This window comes from Oncorhynchus mykiss, chromosome 15 (genome assembly GCF_057628025.1).
Source record: "Oncorhynchus mykiss isolate SJ-2025 chromosome 15, ASM5762802v1, whole genome shotgun sequence".
NCBI classification, from domain to species: Eukaryota; Metazoa; Chordata; class Actinopteri; order Salmoniformes; family Salmonidae; genus Oncorhynchus; species Oncorhynchus mykiss.
Genome location: NC_143036.1, coordinates 77,141,049 through 77,162,285, shown reverse-complemented (window position 1 = coordinate 77,162,285; position 21,237 = coordinate 77,141,049). Strand labels below are relative to the sequence as shown.

At 48.2% G+C, this 21,237-nt stretch overlaps 1 protein-coding gene across 5 annotated transcripts in view; it reads right to left on the bottom strand.

Annotated features, from left to right (window-relative positions):
• LOC110499743 (CCR4-NOT transcription complex subunit 2) overlaps positions 1 to 21,237 on the bottom strand; it is a 108,088-nt gene that overhangs the window by 46,197 nt on the left and 40,654 nt on the right. For 4 of the 5 annotated variants that reach the window (XM_090199190.1, XM_090199193.1, XM_090199192.1 and 1 more), the window contains exon 2: positions 8,225 to 8,347. The exons of the other annotated variant lie outside the window; for it this stretch is intronic. In XM_090199190.1, coding sequence (XP_090055316.1) covers positions 8,225 to 8,347 — 123 coding nt within the window. The remainder of the gene's footprint in view (positions 1 to 8,224; positions 8,348 to 21,237) is intronic. 5 annotated transcript variants of the gene reach the window in all.

Below are 21,237 nucleotides of genomic sequence, written 5' to 3'. Positions count from 1 at the left end.
CCGTGACGAGATCCTGAGGCCCGTTGTCGTGTCATTCATCTGCCTCCATCATCTCGTGTTTCAGCATGATAACGCACGACCCCATGTCCCAAGGATCTGTACACAATTCCTGGAAGCGGCCTGCATACTCAGACATGTGACCCTATTGAGCATGTTTGGGATGCTCTGGATCGACATGTACGACAGCGTGTTCTAGTTCCCGAACGATATCCAGCGACTTCACACAGCCATTGAAGAGGAGTGGGACAACATTCTACAGGCCACTATCAACAGCCTGATGTGTTGTGCTGCATGGAGAAAATGCTGGTCACACCAGATATACTGCCTGCTTCTCTGATCCAGGCCCCTAACTATTATTTACGGTAATTATGCCCAGATGAATATCTATTCTCCGTCATGTGAAATCCATAGATTAGGACCCGATGAATTTATTTTCAATTGACTGGTTTTATGAATTGTAACGTCAGAAATATTTTGGAAATAGTTTCATGTTGCATTTATTTTTGTTCAGTGTATACGGCATGGTTAGCTGTCATCAGGCAAAGCTGTAATATGGTTAGCTGTCATCAGGCAAAGCTGTAATATGGTTAGCTGTCATCAGGCAAAGCTGTAATATGGTTAGCTGTCATCAGGCAAAGCTGTATATGGTTAGCTGTCATCAGGCAAAGCTGTATATGGTTGGCTGTCATCAGGCAAAGCTGTATATGGTTGGCTGTCATCAGGCAAAGCTGTAATATGGTTAGCTGTCATCAGGCAAAGCTGTAATATGGTTAGCTGTCATCAGGCAAAGCTGTAATATGGTTAGCTGTCATCAGGCAAAGCTGTATATGGTTAGCTGTCATCAGGCAAAGCTGTATATGGTTGGCTGTCATCAGGCAAAGCTGTATATGGTTGGCTGTCATCAGGCAAAGCTGTAATATGGTTAGCTGTCATCAGGCAAAGCTGTAATATGGTTAGCTGTCATCAGGCAAAGCTGTAATATGGTTAGCTGTCATCAGGCAAAGCTGTAATATGGTTAGCTGTCATCAGGCAAAGCTGTATATGGTTAGCTGTCATCAGGCAAAGCTGTATATGGTTGGCTGTCATCAGGCAAAGCTGTATATGGTTGGCTGTCATCAGGCAAAGCTGTATATGGTTAGCTGTCATCAGGCAAAGCTGTATATGGTTGGCTGTCATCAGGCAAAGCTGTATATGGTTGGCTGTCATCAGGCAAAGCTGTATTATGGTTGGCTGTCATCAGGCAAAGCTGTATATGGTTGGCTGTCATCAGGCAAAGCTGTATATGGTTAGCTGTCATCAGGCAAAGCTGTATATGGTTGGCTGTCATCAGGCAAAGCTGTATATGGTTGGCTGTCATCAGGCAAAGCTGTATATGGTTAGCTGTCATCAGGCAAAGCTGTATATGGTTGGCTGTCATCAGGCAAAGCTGTATATGGTTGGCTGTCATCAGGCAACGCTGTATATGGTTGACTGTCATCAGGTAAAGCTGTATATGGTTGGCTGTCATCAGGTAAAGCTGTATATGGTTGGCTGTCATCAGGTAAAGCTGTATATGGTTGGCTGTCATCAGGCAAAGCTGTATATGGTTGGCTGTCATCAGGCAAAGCTGTATATGGTTAGCCGTCATCAGTCATCAGGTAAAGCTGTATATGGTTGGCTGTCATCAGGTAAAGCTGTATATGGTTGGCTGTCATCAGTCATCAGGCAAAGCTGTATATGGTTGGCTGTCATCAGGCAAAGCTGTATATGGTTGGCTGTCATCAGGCAAAGCTGTATATGGTTGGCTGTCATCAGGCAAAGCTGTATATGGTTGGCTGTCATCAGGCAAAGCTGTATATGGTTGGCTGTCATCAGGCAAAGCTGTATATGGTTGGCTGTCATCAGGCAAAGCTGTATATGGTTGGCTGTCATCAGGCAAAGCTGTATATGGTTGGCTGTCATCAGGTAAAGCTGTATATGGTTGGCTGTCATCAGTCATCAGGTAAAGCTGTATATGGTTGGCTGTCATCAGTCATCAGGTAAAGCTGTATATGGTTGGCTGTCATCAGTCATCAGGTAAAGCTGTATATGGTTGGCTGTCATCAGGTAAAGCTGTATATGGTTGGCTGTCATCAGGTAAAGCTGTATATGGTTGGCTGTCATCAGGTAAAGGTGTATATGGTTGGCTGTCATCAGTCATCAGGTAAAGATGTATATGGTTGGCTGTCATCAGGTAAACGTGTATATGGTTAGCCGTCATCAGTCATCAGGTAAAGCTGTATATGGTTGGCTGTCATCAGTCATCAGGTAAAGGTGTATATGGTTAGCCGTCATCAGTCATCAGGTAAAGCTGTATATGGTTGGCTGTCATCAGTCATCAGGTAAGGATGTATATGGTTGGCTGTCATCAGGTAAAGCTGTACATGGTTGGCTGTCATCAGGTAAAGCTGTATATGGTTGGCTGTCATCAGTCATCAGGTAAAGATGTATATGGTTAGCTGTCATCAGGTAAAGCTGTATATGGTTAGCTGTCATCAGGTACAGGTGTATATGGTTGGCTGTCATCGGGTAAAGGTGTATATGGTTGGCTGTCATCGGGTAAAGGTGTATATGGTTGGCTGTCATCAGGTAAAGGTGTATATGGTTGGCTGTCACCAGGTAAAGGTGTATATGGTTGGCTGTCACCAGGTAAAGGTGTATATGGTTGGCTGTCATCAGTCATAAGGTAAAGCTGTATATGGTTGGCTGTCATCAGGTAAAACTGTATATGGTTGGCTGTCATCAGTCATAAGGTAAAGCTGTATATGGTTGGCTGTCATCAGGTAAAGATGTATATGGTTGGCTGTCATCAGGTAAAGCTGTTTATGGTTGTCAGTCATCAGGAAAAGCAACCAACTTCAAGAGCAGAGAAAGTGACAATAATGAAATGTTTAATTTTCAAAATGATGGGGCTTTACACTGTTTCACTACTTATGTTGTTGTTCCTTTTAATCTAAAAATGAAACCAGCCTGTCAGTTCATCATGTGATCAGTGTTTAGTTCTCTGGTTCAGTCTAAATGAGACAAGCCTGTCAGTGCATCATGTGATCAGTGTTTAGTTCTCTGGTTCAGTCTAAATGAGACAAGCCTGTCAGTGCATCATGTGATCAGGGTTTAGTTCTCTGGTTCAGTCTAAATGAGACAAGCCTGTCAGTGCATCATGTGATCAGGGTTTAGTTCTCTGGTTCAGTCTAAATGAAACCAGCCTGTCAGTTCATCATGTGATCAGTGTTTAGTTCTCTGGTTCAGTCTAAATGAAACAAGCCTGTCAGTTCATCATGTGATCAGTGTTTAGTTCTCTGGTTCAGTCTAAATGAGACAAGCCTGTCAGTGCATCATGTGATCAGTGTTTAGTTCTCTGGTTCAGTCTAAATGAAACAAGCCTGTCAGTTCATCATGTGATCAGGGTTTAGTTCTCTGGTTCAGTCTAAATGAGACAAGCCTGTCAGTGCATCATGTGATCAGGGTTTAGTTCTCTGGTTCAGTCTAAATGAAACCAGCCTGTCAGTTCATCATGTGATCAGTGTTTAGTTCTCTGGTTCAGTCTAAATGAGACAAGCCTGTCAGTGCATCATGTGATCAGTGTTTAGTTCTCTGGTTCAGTCTAAATGAAACAAGCCTGTCAGTTCATCATGTGATCAGTGTTTAGTTCTCTGGTTCAGTCTAAATGAGACAAGCCTGTCAGTGCATCATGTGATCAGTGTTTAGTTCTCTGGTTCAGAGAGCCCTGCTACCTGCTCCTTGAACCCAAGAACTCCGGAATCCTGTCCCACCTATAGAACCCAGAGCAGGCTGGCGTCACATTCCATCAGCACGGCTTGTTACCTCTGACCCGAGGGACGTTTCTGGGCTGGACTTAGGACTTGGACCTGCTCTGAGGTTGGGCTCAGACCATCTCGTTATCCTTTCTACCAAAGTGTCCTACTCACTGTACTGGTATGAAGGGACCAATCTGAGCTGCACATCTTTGAGGATTGGATTCCCGAGACCACCCTTAGGTTAACATGTATGCAGGCATGACTGACACAAAGCTGTCTGCTAAACGGTATATTACATAATGATGTCCTCAGCACTCGTCTAAATGAGAGGTGATCAGAGCGTTGAGGTTATAACACAGATTTATCATCACACCCACTAGCAGAGTCCAGTTTAGCTGGCCATAAAATAACCCTTCCCAGTTTCTCTACTGCTCTGCTAAGAAGCTCCTTGTACAGAGAGCTTAGATGCCCATCAGATGTGTCTGCTTACCAGGAGCTGGTTAGAAGTTCTTTAAAGTCCTGGGAGTCTAAACTATCCAATAGAGAAGCACCAGTCAGTAGAGCTGTTATCAGACAGGTCTGGTTTCAGGACAGATGATGATCTCTCTAGGTTCAGTAGAGCGGTTATCAGACAGGTCTGGTTTCAGGACAGATGATGATCTCTCTAGGTTCAGTAGAGCTGTTATCAGACAGGTTTCAGGACAGATGATCGCTCTCTAGGTTCAGTAGAGCTGTTATCAGACAGGTCTGGTTTCAAAACAGATGATGCGCTCTAGGTTCAGTAGAGCTGTTATCAGACAGGTTTCAGGACAGATGATCTCTCTCTAGGTTCAGTAGAGCTGTTATCAGACAGGTTTCAGGACAGATGATCTCTCTCTAGGTTCAGTAGAGCTGTTATCAGACAGGTTTCAGGACAGATGATCTCTCTCTCTCTAGGTTCAGTAGAGCTGTTATCAGACAGGTTTCAGGACAGATGATCTCTCTCTAGGTTCAGTAGAGCTGTTATCAGACAGGTCTGGTTTCAGGACAGATGAGGCTCTCTCTAGGTTCAGTAGAGCTGTTATCAGACAGGTTTCAGGACAGATGATCTCTCTCTAGGTTCAGTAGAGCTGTTATCAGACAGGTTTCAGGACAGATGATCTCTCTCTGGGTTCAGTAGAGCTGTTATCAGACAGGTTTCAGGACAGATGATCTCTCTAGGGGTTCAGTAGAGCTGTTATCAGACAGGTTTCAGGACAGATGATCTCTCTCTAGGTTCAGTAGAGCTGTTATCAGACAGGTCTGGTTTCAGGACAGATGAGGCTCTCTCTAGGTTCAGTAGAGCTGTTATCAGACAGGTCTGGTTTCAGGACAGATGATGCTCTCTAGGTTCAGTAGAGCTGTTATCAGACAGGTTTCAGGACAGATGATGCTCTCTCTAGGTTCAGTAGAGCTGTTATCAGACAGGTTTCAGGACAGATGATCTCTCTCTAGGTTCAGTAGAGCTGTTATCAGACAGGTTTCAGGACAGATGATCTCTCTCTAGGTTCAGTAGAGCTGTTATCAGACAGGTTTCAGGACAGATGATCTCTCTAGGGGTTCAGTAGAGCTGTTATCAGACAGGTTTCAGGACAGATGATCTCTCTAGGGGTTCAGTAGAGCTGTTATCAGACAGGTTTCAGGACAGATGATCTCTTTAGGGGTTTAATACCTCTTCTCTGACCGATGAGCTGAGGTACCTGTTTTGATGATGGCGGTGAGCCTTAAACCAGCAGAATTCCCTCAGAGCAGACTGTGTGGATGATAAACCCTTTGATATGTTATTGGCTGATAACAGAAGCCCTTATATGGCTGTTAGACACCATAATAATGGAGGCTATGGTAAAGCATGGGGACTCAACACAAACCACAATGCCCACACCATCAGTAGTTGGGTTCATGCTTGGCCGCTGTCACCATTGTCCCCTCACCCGCAGCGTGGTCCTGCGCAGCGTGTCCTGCGTAGGGGCCTTGCTCCGAGGTTAGAGTAGAAAGGCATTCCTCTGCCTCCCACAGAGTTGGGCTCCAGTCAGTCTGCCTCCCACAGAGTTGGGCTCCAGTCAGTCTGCCTCCCACAGAGTTGGGCTCCAGTCAGTCTGCGTCCCACAGAGTTGGGCTCCAGTCAGTCTGCGTCCCACAGAGTTGGGCTCCAGTCAGTCTGCGTCCCACAGAGTTGGGCTCCAGTCAGTCTGCGTCCCACAGAGTTGGGCTCCAGTCAGTCTGCGTCCCACAGAGTTGGGCTCCAGTCAGTCTGCGTCCCACAGAGTTGGGCTCCAGTCAGTCTGCGTCCCACAGAGTTGGGCTCCAGTCAGTCTGCGTCCCACAGAGTTGGGCTCCAGTCAGTCTGCGTCCCACAGAGTTGTGCTCCAGTCAGTCTGCCTCCCACAGAGTAGGGCTCCAGTCAGTCTGCCTCCCACAGAGTTAGGCTCCAGTCAGTCTGCCTCCCACAGAGTTGGGCTCCAGTCAGTCTGCCTCCCACAGAGTTGGGTCCCAGTCAGTCTGGAGTAGTGGGCACAACTGACAACAACGTCTGTTGTTGTGCGACTGGGAACATGATGACGGGTGCTCAGAGTCAAGGATCTTTCTCAAAAACATCTCCTCGCTACTTATCAAACAGCACTGGAGGAGAAGATCTGAGGCTCTCCATAACTTGGCCAGGAGAGGAGACCGGAGGAACTGGGGGTAAAGACTTGACAAAGAGACTGTCAGCATATTTCCTGAGCCTTCTCCTGACTCCTGTATGTTTGTCTGTCTGACTAACAGGCTGGAGGGGAAGATCTGAGGCTCTCCATAACTTGGCCAGGAGAGAAGACCGGAGGAACTGGGGGTAAAGACTTGACAAAGAGACTGTCAGCATATTTCCTGAGCCTTCTCCTGACTCCTGTATGTTTGTCTGACTAACAGGCTGGAGGAGAAGATCTGAGGCTCTCCATAACTTGGCCAGGAGAGAAGACCGGAGGAACTGGGGGTAAAGACTTGACAAAGAGACTGTCAGCATTTTTCCTGAGCCTTCTCCTGACTCCTGTATGTTTGTCTGACTAACAGGCTGGAGGGGAAGATCTGAGGCTCTCCATAACTTAGCCAGGAGAGAGGACCGGAGGCACTGGGGGTAAAGACTTGACACAGAGACTGTCAGCATATTTCCTGAGCCTTCTCCTGACTCCTGTATGTTTGTCTGTCTGACTAACAGGCTGGATCACTATGAAGGGAACCTCGGAGAGGATCACAGCACACAGAGATGCTTGTTAACTGAGGGTTTTATGTCCCTGGCTGTCTGCCCCGTCTCTGGTCCCAGAGAACACTGTAGGTCCATTGTTCCTTCCCACACACAAGTGTCAACTAACCAACATGGTTCGTCCTGGGCAGCTTCTGAAAAGGCAATCTATTTACTATATAAACACCCTACTTTTTGACCAGGGCCCACAGGGTAGTGCACTACATAGGGAATAGGGGTCCATTTGGGACACATCCCTGATTGTATCCCCCCCCCATTCCCAGAGAACTGAAGGAAAACTCAGAACTCTTCAGGCACCAGATCAAGGTGGCCTGCTCGGGTCTTTGGCACCAACAATTCCGCAGGGAGCCAACGGCTCCAATGTGGCCTCTGATTAACAAATGGAAGGAGTCCCAGGCAGAGGTGTCCCAAATGCACCCTATCCCCTGAGTTCCATATTCTCCTTTCATAGGAGCCCTGGTCAAAAGTAGTGCACTATATAGGGAATAGGGTGCCATTTGGAACACAGGCAGAGTGAAAGCTCTATTGAACTCTGAGACCTAGGTTATGAATGCCTTGTTCTGCTCTTCTCTATGGATATCCTGTCTAGATGGTCCGGGTTAGATGTCATCCTGTCTAGATAGCCCAGGTTAGATGTCATCCTGTCTAGATAGCCCAGGTTAGATGTCATCCTGTCTAGATAGCCCAGGTTAGATGTCATCCTGTCTAGATAGCCCAGGTTAGATGTCATCCTGTCTAGATAGAAGGCTTAAATCTAACCTGGTCTCTATGTGATCAGTTACATAGCAGGCCCAGGATTCAGAGGAGTTCATCTCGTAGAGACCACTGTTAGGATGTTCCATATCTGGATGTAGTAATGTCACCATGTGACTCCTCTCTATTCACTGTAACTAAGAGTGAATGAGTCATGTCCACTTCCCTATAAACCACCCAACCAGACACACATTTAACCAAACCGTTACTGAGGAAAAGCAGAAACGCCAAAAGATCAGCTTTGAAAATAATGTCATAGCAACAGAAACATAAGCTTAGATGACTCCAACGAAGCCGTTCACCCCCACATGAATCCAGACCACAGAGAGCCAAGGAGTCTGGATTCAACCTCTACGGGTTTTACTGACTAAGTGACAACTGACGAATCAGTCACCTCATAATAGGGGGTCAAAGGTTGTAACATGCTGGTAGCATCACTTACGTCTTTGTCTGATGGATGAGGGAACATGGATGTCTGGCCATAATACACAGTGTCGTCGGGGTAGTCACTCTCCACCCCCTCTACAAACCTCTTTCTGGTAGCACTAAACATGCTGTTAGTCACCTGTAAGAGGGGAGGAAAGGAGGAAAGCATTTAGGACACAGATCACCAACTGGTCGATCGCCATCCACAAGGCATTCCTAGTCGATCACCAGACATTTCTGGACAAAAGAACGATGAAGACATGAGCTACATTTATATTATTATTTGTGTTGCCCTGTTGGCGGTGGGTGCACTTGATTCAGAAGCCCTGTTGGCGGTGGGTGCACTTGATTCAGAAGCCCTGTTGGCGGTGGGTGCACTTGATTCAGAAGCCCTGTTGGCGGTGGGTGCACTTGATTCAGAAGCCATGATGGCGGTGGGTGCACTTGATTCAGAAGCCCCGTTGGCGGTGGGTGCACTTGATTCAGAAGCCCCGTTGGCGGTGGGTGCACTTGATTCAGAAGCCCCGTTGGCGTTGGGTGCACTAGATTCAGAAGCCCTGTTGGCGGTGGGTGCACTTGATTCAGAAGCCATGATGGCGGTGGGTGCACTTGATTCAGAAGCCCTGTTGGCGGTGGGTGCACTAGATTCAGAAGCCCTGTTGGCGGTGGGTGCACTAGATTCAGAAGCCCTGTTGGCGGTGGGTGCACTTGTTTCAGAAGCCCTGTTGGCGGTGGGTGCACTTGTTTCAGAAGCCCTGTTGGCGGTGGGTGCACTTGTTTCAGAAGCCCTGTTGGCGGTGGGTGCACTTGTTTCAGAAGCCCTGTTGGCGGTGGGTGCACTTGTTTCAGAAGCCCTGTTGGCGGTGGGTGCACTTGTTTCAGAAGCCCTGTTGGCGGTAGGCGCACTTGTTTCAGAAGCCCTGTTGGCGGTAGGCGCACTTGATTCAGAAGCCCTGTTGGCGGTGGGTGCACTAGATTCAGAAGCCCTGTTGGCGGTGGGTGCACTTGTTTCAGAAGCCCTGTTGGCGGTGGGTGCACTTGTTTCAGAAGCCCTGTTGGCGGTGGGCGCACTAGATTCAGAAGCCCTGTTGGCGGTGGGTGCACTAGATTCAGAAGCCCTGTTGGCGGTGGGTGCACTAGATTCAGAAGCCCTGTTGGCGGTGGGTGAACTTGATTCAGAAGCCCTGTTGGCGGTGGGTGCACTAGATTCAGAAGCCCTGTTGGCGGTGGGTGAACTAGATTCAGAAGCCCTGTTGGCGGTGGGTGCACTAGATTCAGAAGCCCTGTTGGCGGTGGGTGCACTAGATTCAGAAGCCCTGTTGGCGGTGGGTGCACTAGATTCAGAAACCCTGTTGGCGGTGGGTGAACTTGATTCAGAAGCCCTGTTGGCGGTGGGTGCACTAGATTCAGAAGCCCTGTTGGCGGTGGGTGAACTTGATTCAGAAGCCCTGTTGGCGGTGGGTGCACTAGATTCAGAAGCCCTGTTGGCGGTGGGTGCACTAGATTCAGAAGCCCTGTTGGCGGTGGGTGCACTAGATTCAGAAACCCTGTTGGCGGTGGGTGCACTTGTTTCAGAAGCCCCGTTGGCGGTGGGTGCACTTGTTTCAGAAGCCCTGTTGGCGGTGGGTGCACTTGATTCAGAAGCCCTGTTGGCGGTGGGTGCACTAGATTCAGAAACCCTGTTGGCGGTGGGTGCACTTGTTTCAGAAGCCCTGTTGGTGGTAGGCGCACTTGTTTCAGAAGCCCTGTTGGCGGTAGGCGCACTTGATTCTGAAGCCCTGTTGGCGGTGGGCGCACTAGATTCAGAAGCCCTGTTGGCGGTGGGCGCACTTGACTCAGAAGCCCTGTTGGCGGTGGGTGCACTCGATTCAGAAGCCCTGTTGGCGGTGGGTGCACTAGATTCTGAAGCCCTGTTGGCGGTGGGCGCACTAGATTCAGAAGCCCTGTTGGCGGTGGGTGCACTTGATTCAGAAGCCCTGTTGGCGGTGGGTGCACTTGATTCAGAAGCCATGTTGGCGGTGGGTGCACTCGATTCAGAAGCCCTGTTGGCGGTGGGTGCACTCGATTCAGAAGCCCTGTTGGCGGTGGGTGCACTTGATTCAGAAGCCCTGTTGGCGGTGGGTGCACTTGATTCAGAAGCCCTGTTGGCGGTGGGTGCACTCGATTCAGAAGCCCTGTTGGCGGTGGGTGCACTCGATTCAGAAGCCCTGTTGGCGGTGGGTGCACTTGATTCTGAAGCCCTGTTGGCGGTGGGTGCACTTGATTCTGAAGCCCTGAGCACCTGATAGGCCAAGTGTTCCCATGTTCAACCATTTAAATTTGTCTAAAAACACAAACTCGTCCTACCCGGCGGACTGGGAGATCTGTGGCTAAATCAAGTGGGCCCGCTGCACTGGCCAATCGGATAGCTCAAAAAACGTTTGATACTAGCCTACGTGAGATTTCATACCTTTTAAAACCATGACCATAAAGAGACTGTCAAAGAATACAGCAAAGAGCTGCTGTTTATATGAGTTCATGTTAAAGTTAATATTCTACAGAACATAAAAGTTCTTCTCCCGACTTCCACTCACCCTGCAGCTGAACTGAATGAGTAGCCGTGTGTATCGACAGCCCTTCCTTTTTCTTATTAGTAGCAGCTCGTCTATTTTAATATCAAGGAATCTTTCACTTTCTCTGGTCATGAATTTGTGCATGAGAGATGCAGTGTGACTCGAGTTCCACGTGTAAGACAGTGTATCCCCTCCTCTCTGGTCAGACTCACCGGAGGAAAACGAGAGCAGGGATCCTCCTCTGCTGCCCTCTCTCTCTCTCCGCTGAGACTAATGATGTGTTCAAAACAACGGAGCACTCGGAAATCTCAGACTTCAGTGTGTTCAAGACAACTGGGAAGGACGAGATCTGACTGGGAAAAAAACGTTTTTGAACGGTCATCCAAGTCGGACAACCTGAAGATCACGGACGTCATGATACGCTCAGCTCTGCCGAGCAACTGCTACACCAACTGTTGTGTTGTCATGATACGCTCAGCTCTGCCGAGCTACTGCTACACCAACTGTTGTGTTGTCATGATACGCTCAGCTCTGCCGAGCTACTGCTACACCAACTGTTGTGTTGTCATGATATGCTCAGCTCTGCCGAGCTACTGCTACACCAACTGTTGTGTTGTCATGATACGCTCAGCTCTGCCGAGCTACTGCTACACCAACTGTTGTGTTGTCATGATACGCTCAGCTCTGCCGAGCTACTGCTACACCAACTGTTGTCATGATACGCTCAGCTCTGCCGACCTACTGCTACACCAACTGTTGTGTTGTCATGATACGCTCAGCTCTGCCGAGCTACTGCTACACCAACTGTTGTGTTGTCATGATACGCTCAGCTCTGCCAAGCTACTGCTACACCAACTGTTGTGTTGTCATGATACGCTCAGCTCTGCCAAGCTACTGCTACACCAACTGTTGTGTTGTCATGATACGCTCAGCTCTGCCGAGCGACTGCTACACCAACTGTTGTGTTGTCATGATACGCTCAGCTCTGCCGAGCGACTGCTACATCAACTGTTGTGTTGTCATGATACGCTCAGCTCTGCCGAGCGACTGCTACATCAACTGTTGTGTTGTCATGATACGCTCAGCTCTGCCAAGCTACTGCTACATCAACTGTTGTGTTGTCATGATACGCTCAGCTCTGCCAAGCTACTGCTACATCAACTGTTGTGTCGTCATGATACGCTCAGCTCTGCCGAGCGACTGCTACATCAACTGTTGTGTTGTCATGATACGCTCAGCTCTGCCAAGCTACTGCTACACCAACTGTTGTGTTGTCATGATACGCTCAGCTCTGCCGAGCTACTGCTACACCAACTGTTGTCGTCATGATACGCTCAGCTCTGCCGAGCTACTGCTACACCAACTGTTGTGTTGTCATGATACGCTCAGCTCTGCCGAGCTACTGCTACACCAACTGTTGTGTCGTCATGATACGCTCAGCTCTGCCGAGCTACTGCTACACCAACTGTTGTGTTGTCATGATACGCTCAGCTCTGCCGAGCAACTGCTACACCAACTGTTGTGTTGTCATGATACGCTCAGCTCTGCCGAGCAACTGCTACACCAACTGTTGTGTTGTCATGATCCTTTTTTACATTTATTTTTATTTAACCAGGTAGGCCAGTTGAGAACAAGTTCTCATTTGCAACTGCGACCTGGCCAAGATAAGGCATAGCAGTGTGAACAGACAACAGAGTTACACATGGAGTAAACAATTAACAAGTCAATAACACAGTAGAAAAAAGGGGAGTCTATATACATTGTGTGCAAAAAGGCATGAAAAGGTAGGCGAATAATTACAATTATGCAGATTAACACTGGAGTGATAAATGATCAGATGGTTATGTACAGGTACAGATATTGGTGTGCAAAAGAGCAGAAAAATAAATAAATAAAAACAGTATGGGGATGAGGTAGGTGAAAATGGGTGGGCTATTTACCAATAGACTATGTACAGCTGCAGTGATCGGTTAGCTGCTCAGATAGCAGATGTTTGAAGTTGGTGAGGGAGATAAAAGTCTCCAGCTTCAGCGATTTTTGCAATTCGTTCCAGTCACAGGCAGCAGAGAACTGGAACGAAAGGCGGCCAAATGAGGTGTTGGCTTTAGGGATGATCAGTGAGATACACCTGCTGGAGCGCGTGCTACGGATGTCTGTTGCCATCGTAACCAGTGAACTGAGATAAGGCGGAGCTTTACCTAGCATGGACTTGTAGATGACCTGGAGCCAGTGGGTCTGGCGACGAATATGTAGCGAGGGCCAGCCGACTAGAGCATACAAGTCGCAGTGGTGGGTGGTATAAGGTGCTTTAGTGACAAAACGGATGGCACTGTGATAAACTGCATCCAGTTTGCTGAGTAGAGTGTTGGAAGCAATTTTGTAGATGACATCGCCGAAGTCGAGGATCGGTAGGATAGTCAGTTTTACTAGGGTAAGTTTGGCGGCGTGAGTGAAGGAGGCTTTGTTGCGGAATAGAAAGCCGACTCTTGATTTGATTTGATGTTTGATATGGGTCTGGAAGGAGAGTTTAGAGTCTAGCCAGACACCTAGGTACTTATAGATGTCCACATATTCAAGGTCGGAACCATCCAGGGTGGCGATGCTGGTCAGGCGTGCGGGTGCAGGCAGCGAACGGTTGAAAAGCATGCATTTGGTTTTACTAGCGTTTAAGAGCAGTTGGAGGCCACGGAAGGAGTGCTGTATGGCATTGAAGCTCGTTTGGAGGTTAGATAGCACAGTGTCCAAGGACGGGCCGGAAGTATATAGAATGGTGTCGTCTGCGTAGAGGTGGATCAGGGAATCGCCCGCAGCATGAGAAACATCATTGATATATACAGAGAAAAGAGTCGGCCCGAGAATTGAACCCTGTGGCACCCCCATAGAGACTGCCAGAGGACCGGACAGCATACCCTCCGATTTGACACACTGAACTCTGTCTGCAAAGTAATTGGTGAACCAGGCAAGGCAGTCATCCGAAAAACCGAGGCTACTGAGTCTGCCGATAAGAATACGGTGATTGACAGAGTCGAAAGCCTTGGCAAGGTCTATGAAGACGGCTGCACAGTACTGTCTTTTATCGATGGCGGTTATGATATCGTTTAGTACCTTGAGCGTGGCTGAGGTACACCCGTGACCGGCTCGGAAACCAGATTGCACAGCGGAGAAGGTACGGTGGGATTCGAGATGGTCAGGGACCTGTTTGTTGACTTGGCTTTCGAAGACCTTAGATAGGCAGGGCAGGATGGATATAGGTCTGTAACAGTTTGGGTCCAGGGTGTCGCCCCCTTTGAAGAGGGGGATGACTGCGGCAGCTTTCCAATCCTTGGGGATCTCAGACGATATGAAAGAGAGGTTGAACAGGCTGGTAATAGGGGTTGCGACAATGGCGGCGGATAGTTTCAGGAATAGAGGGTCCAGATTGTCAAGCCCAGCTGATTTGTACGGGTCCAGGTTTTGCAGCTCTTTCAGAACATCTGCTATCTGGATTTGGGTAAAGGAGAACCTGGAGAGGCTTGGGCGAGTAGCTGCGGGGGGGGGGGGGGGGGGGCTGTTGGCCGAGGTTGGAGTAGCCAGGCGGAAGGCATGGCCAGCCGTTGAGAAATGCTTGATGAAGTTTTCGATAATCATGGATTTATCGGTGGTGACCGTGTTACCTAGCCTCAGTGCAGTGGGCAGCTGGGAGGAGGTGCTCTTGTTCTCCATGGACTTCACAGTGTCCCAGAACTTTTTGGAGTTGGAGCTACAGGATGCAAACTTCTGCCTGAAGAAGTTGGCTTTAGCTTTCCTGACTGACTGTGTGTATTGGTTCCTGACTTCCCTGAACAGTTGCATATCGCGGGGACTATTCGATGTTACTGCAGTCCGCCACAGGATGTTTTTGTGCTGGTCGAGGGCAGTCAGGTCTGGAGTGAACCAGGGGCTATATCTGTTCTTAGTTCTGCATTTTTGAACGGAGCATGCTTATCTAAAATGGTGAGGAAGTTACTTTTAAAGAAAGACCAGGCATCCTCAACTGACGGGATGAGGTCAATGTCCTTCCAGGATACCCGGGCCAGGTCGATTAGAAAGGCCTGCTCACAGAAGTGTTTTAGGGAGCGTTTGACAGTGATGAGGGGTGGTCGTTTGACTGCGGCTCCGTAGCGGATACAGGCAATGAGGCAGTGATAGCTGAGATCCTGGTTGAAGACAGCGGAGGTGTATTTGGAGGGCCAGTTGGTCAGGATGACGTCTATGAGGGTGCCCTTGTTTACAGAGTTAGGGTTGTACCTGGTGGGTTCCTTGATGATATGAGTGAGATTGAGGGCATCTAGCTTAGATTGTAGGACTGCCGGGGTGTTAAGCATATCCCAGTTTAGGTCACCTAACAGAACAAACTCTGAAGCTAGATGGGGGGGCGATCAATTCACAAATGGTGTCCAGGGCACAGCTGGGAGCTGAAGGGGGTCGGTAGCAGGCGGCAACAGTGAGAGACTTATTTCTGGAGAGAGTAATTTTCAAAATTAGTAGTTCGAACTGTTTGGGTATGGACCTGGAAAGTATGACATTACTTTGCAGGCTATCTCTGCAGTAGACTGCAACTCCTCCCCCTTTGGCAGTTCTATCTTGACGGAAGATGTTATAGTTGGGTATGGAAATCTCACAATTTTTGGTGGCCTTCCTGAGCCAAGATTCAGACACGGCAAGGACATCAGGGTTAGCAGAGTGTGCTAGAGCAGTGAGTAAGACAACTGCTACACCAACTGTTGTGTTGTCATGATACGCTCAGCTCTGCCGAGCAACTATTACACAAACTGTTGTGTTTTGTTTTGAAATATAATACGGCTTGAGAAGAACAAGATTGTCGGGCCAGGCATATGGTGAATATGCTGTGATAATGTATTAGGAATACTGCACCAACCTCATTCCTAAATAACTATTTTTTTAGGAGGTTAATGGTACATTTTTTAAGAAATGTTTTATTGTGTATTTAAGAACTTAGATCTTGGCTTTTTGACTGGGAAAGGTTGCTGACCACTGGTTTATGACAACATAGAGTGACTGACAACGAGTGATGATAGCCAATCACAGTCTGGAGCTGGCCATAAGCCCCTCCTCCCTGTCAAAGTCCTTGCCAATAGGAGCCAGGGGTAGGGGTTAACTCCATGTCCTGGTTGGTCACATAGCTGAGCAGTGGAAGTCATTGATCATAGGAGTTGGATTAGCTGGTTTGTTGACAACAGCTGACCTGACCTACTAGTGCAGCCAGCTTCAGTGAGGTCAGGTTGTCTTATCTTCCTAAAAACACATGGCTCCTGTGGAAGAGGCTCGTCTATCATGAAAGCACCGAGTATCAACCCTCACACACACCCTCACACACACACACTGCTCATCTAATAGTATTAGCTTTTAGCAGATAAAGTGTTTGGTGCAATGTCACTATCCTTAGTTTAGGATTATGTAAAGTGTCGCTGAAAAGTGATATTTTTTTAAGTGTTTTTTTAATAACTAGCTGAGCAAAAAAACAACCAGCCTAAACGTAGGCCCGGATGCAGTATCTTTGACTTCCCAGATGCCTTCATGTTGTATTTTGAAAATATGTTTTCTACATTTCCCTTTTTGAAGCAAAAATTCTCCATCTAGCAGCACAAACTAGACATGTCGGACCCATGTTACAGTTTAGGACCAAGACCGTTGGTGGGGACTAGATGAAGACCAGTCATCAGGACATTAAGGAGTAGGGGGGTAAAGGATGGTGACTAGATGAAGACCAGTCATCAGGACATTAAGGAGTAGGGGGGGTAAAGGATGGTGACTAGATGTACAGTCATCAGTACATTAAGGAGTAGGGGGGGTAAAGGATGGTGACCAGTCATCAGGACATTAAGGAGTAGGGGGGTAAAGGATGGTGACTAGATGTAGACCAGTCATCAGGACATTAAGGAGTAGGGGGGGTAAAGGATGGTGACCAGTCATCAGGACATTAAGGAGTAGGGGGGGTAAAGGATGGTGACTAGATGTAGACCAGTCATCAGGACATTAAGGAGTAGGGGGTAAAGGATGGTGACTAGATGTAGACCAGTCATCAGGACATTAAGGAGTAGGGGGGGGGGTAAAGGATGGTGACCAGATGAAGACCAGTCATCAGGACATTAAGGAGTAGGGGGGTAAAGGATGGTGACTAGATGAAGACCAGTCATCAGGACATTAAGGAGTAGGGGGGTAAAGGATGGTGACTAGATGTAGACCAGTCATCAGGACATTAAGGAGTAGGGGGGGTAAAGGATGGTGACCAGTCATCAGGACATTAAGGAGTAGGGGGGGTAAAGGATGGTGGTGACTAGATGTAGACCAGTCATCAGGACATTAAGGAGTAGGGGGGTAAAGGATGGTGACTAGATGAAGACCAGTCATCAGGACATTAAGGAGTAGGGGGGTAAAGGATGGTGGTGACTAGATGAAGACCAGTCATCAGGACATTAAGGAGTAGGGGGGGTAAAGGATGGTGACTAGATGTAGACCAGTCATCAGGACATTAAGGAGTAGGGGGGTAAAGGATGGTGACTAGATGTAGACCAGTCATCAGGACATTAAGGAGTAGGGGGGTAAAGGATGGTGACTAGATGTAGACCAGTCATCAGAACATTAATGAGTAGGGGGGTAAAGGATGGTGACTAGATGTAGACCAGTCATCAGGACATTAAGGAGTAGTGGGGTAAAGGATGGAGACTAGATGTAGACCAGTCATCAGGACATTAAGGAGTAGGGGGGTAAAGGATGGTGACCAGTCATCAGGACATTAAGGAGTAGGGGGGTAAAGGATGGTGACTAGATGTAGACCAGTCATCAGGACATTAAGGAGTAGGGGGGGGGTAAAGGATGGTGGTGACTAGATGAAGACCAGTCATCAGGACATTAAGGAGTAGGGGGGGTAAAGGATGGTGACTAGATGAAGACCAGTCATCAGGATATTAAGGAGTAGGGGGGGTAAAGAATGGTGACTAGATGAAGACCAGTCATCAGGACATTACCCCCCTACTGGGTAAAGGATGGTGACTAGATGAAGACCAGTCATCAGGACATTAAGGAGTAGGGGGGGTAAAGGATGGTGACCAGTCATCAGGACATTAAGGAGTAGGGGGGTAAAGGATGGTGACTAGATGTAGACCAGTCATCAGGACATTAAGGAGTAGGGGGGTAAAGGATGGTGACTAGATGAAGACCAGTCATCAGGACATTAAGGAGTAGGGGGGTAAAGGATGGTGGTGACTAGATGAAGACCAGTCATCAGGACATTAAGGAGTAGGGGGGGTAAAGGATGGTGACTAGATGTAGACCAGTCATCAGGACATTAAGGAGTAGGGGGGTAAAGGATGGTGACTAGATGTAGACCAGTCATCAGGACATTAAGGAGTAGGGGGGTAAAGGATGGTGACTAGATGTAGACCAGTCATCAGGACATTAAGGAGTAGGGGGGTAAAGGATGGTGACCAGTCATCAGGACATTAAGGAGTAGGGGGGTAAAGGATGGTGACTAGATGTAGACCAGTCATCAGGACATTAAGGAGTAGGGGGGGGTAAAGGATGGTGGTGACTAGATGAAGACCAGTCATCAGGACATTAAGGAGTAGGGGGGGTAAAGGATGGTGACTAGATGAAGACCAGTCATCAGGACATTAAGGAGTAGGGGGGTAAAGGATGGTGACCAGTCATCAGGACATTAAGGAGTAGGGGGGGGTAAAGGATGGTGACTAGATGAAGACCAGTCATCAGGACATTAAGGAGTAGGGGGGTAAAGGATGGTGACTAGATGTAGACCAGTCATCAGGACATTAAGGAGTAGGGGGGTAAAGGATGGTGACTAGATGTAGACCAGTCATCAGGACATTAAGGAGTAGGGGGGGTAAAGGATGGTGACCAGATGAAGACCAGTCATCAGGACATTAAGGAGTAGGGGGGGTAAAGGATGGTGGTGACTAGATGAAGACCAGTTATCAGGACATTAAGGAGTAGGGGGGGTAAAGGATGGTGGTGACTAGATGAAGACCAGTCATCAGGACATTAAGGAGTAGGGGGGGTAAAGGATGGTGACTAGATGAAGACCAGTCATCAGGACATTAAGGAGTAGGGGGGTAAAGGATGGTGACCAGTCATCAGGACATTAAGGAGTAGGGGGGGGTAAAGGATGGTGACTAGATGAAGACCAGTCATCAGGACATTAAGGAGTAGGGGGGTAAAGGATGGTGACTAGATGTAGACCAGTCATCAGGACATTAAGGAGTAGGGGGGTAAAGGATGGTGACTAGATGTAGACCAGTCATCAGGACATTAAGGAGTAGGGGGGGTAAAGGATGGTGACCAGATGAAGACCAGTCATCAGGACATTAAGGAGTAGGGGGGGTAAAGGATGGTGGTGACTAGATGAAGACCAGTTATCAGGACATTAAGGAGTAGGGGGGGTAAAGGATGGTGACTAGATGTAGACCAGTCATCAGGACATTAAGGAGTAGGGGGGGTAAAGGATGGTGGTGACTAGATGAAGACCAGTTATCAGGACATTAAGGAGTAGGGGGGGTAAAGGATGGTGGTGACTAGATGAAGACCAGTTATCAGGACATTAAGGAGTAGGGGGGGTAAAGGATGGTGACCAGTCATCAGGACATTAAGGAGTAGGGGGGGTAAAGGATGGTGGTGACTAGATGTAGACCAGTCATCAGGACATTAAGGAGTAGGGGGGTAAAGGATGGTGACTAGATGTAGACCAGTCATCAGGACATTAAGGAGTAGGGGGGTAAAGGATGGTGACTAGATGAAGACCTGTCATCAGGACATTAAGGAGTAGGGGGGTAAAGGATGGTGACTAGATGAAGACCAGTCATCAGGACATTAAGGAGTAGGGGGGTAAAGGATGGTGACCAGTCATCAGGACATTAAGGAGTAGGGGGGGTAAAGGAATGTGGTGACTAGATGTAGACCAGTCATCAGGACATTAAGGAGTAGGGGGGTAAAGGATGGTGACTAGATGTAGACCAGTCATCAGGACATTAAGGAGTAGGGGGGTAAAGGATGGTGACTAGATGAAGACCTGTCATCAGGACATTAAGGAGTAGGGGGGTAAAGGATGGTGGTGACTAGATGAAGACCAGTCATCAGGACATTAAGGAGTAGGGGGGTAAAGGATGGTGACTAGATGTAGACCAGTCATCAGGACATTAAGGAGTAGGGGGGTAAAGGATGGTGACCAGTCATCAGGACATTAAGGAGTAGGGGGGTAAAGGATGGTGACTAGATGTAGACCAGGCAGAGAGGACATTAAGGAGTAGGGGGGGGTAAAGGATGGTGGTGACTAGATGAAGACCAGTCATCAGGACATTAAGGAGTAGGGGGGATAAAGGATGGTGACTAGATGAAGACCAGTCATCAGGATATTAAGGAGTAGGGGGGGTAAAGGATGGTGACTAGATGAAGACCAGTCATCAGGACATTAAGGAGTAGGGGGGTAAAGGATGGTGACTAGATGAAGACCAGTCATCAGGACATTAAGGAGTAGGGGGGTAAAGGATGGTGACCAGTCATCAGGACATTAAGGAGTAGGGGGGTAAAGGATGGTGACTAGATGTAGACCAGTCATCAGGACATTAAGGAGTAGGGGGGTAAAGGATGGTGACTAGATGTAGACCAGTCATCAGGACATTAAGGAGTAGGGGGGTAAAGGATGGTGACCAGTCATCAGGACATTAAGGAGTAGGGGGGTAAAGGATGGTGACTAGATGTAGACCAGTCATCAGGACATTAAGGAGTAGGGGGGGGTAAAGGATGGTGGTGACTAGATGAAGACCAGTCATCAGGACATTAAGGAGTAGGGGGGGTAAAGGATGGTGGTGACTAGATGAAGACCAGTCATCAGGACATTAAGGAGTAGGGGGGTAAAGGATGGTGACTAGATGTAGACCAGTCATCAGGACATTAAGGAGTAGGGGGGGTAAAGGATGTAGACCAGTCATCAGGACATTAAGGAGTAGGGGGGGTAAAGGATGGTGACCAGATGAAGACCAGTCATCAGGACATTAAGGAGTAGGGGGGGGTAAAGGATGGCGGTGACTAGATGAAGACCAGTTATCAGGACATTAAGGAGTAGGGGGGGTAAAGGATGGTGACTAGATGAAGACCAGTTATCAGGACATTAAGGAGTAGGGGGGGGGGTAAAGGATGGTGACTAGATGAAGACAAGTCATCAGGACATTAAGGAGTAGGGGGTAAAGGATGGTGACTAGATGTAGACCAGTCATCAGGACATTAAGGAGTAGGGGGGTAAAGGATGGTGACTAGATGTAGACCAGTCATCAGGACATTAAGGAGTAGGGGGGGTAAAGGATGGTGACCAGTCATCAGGACATTAAGGAGTAGGGGGGGTAAAGGATGGTGACTAGATGTAGACCAGTCATCAGGACATTAAGGAGTAGGGGGTAAAGGATGGTGACTAGATGTAGACCAGTCATCA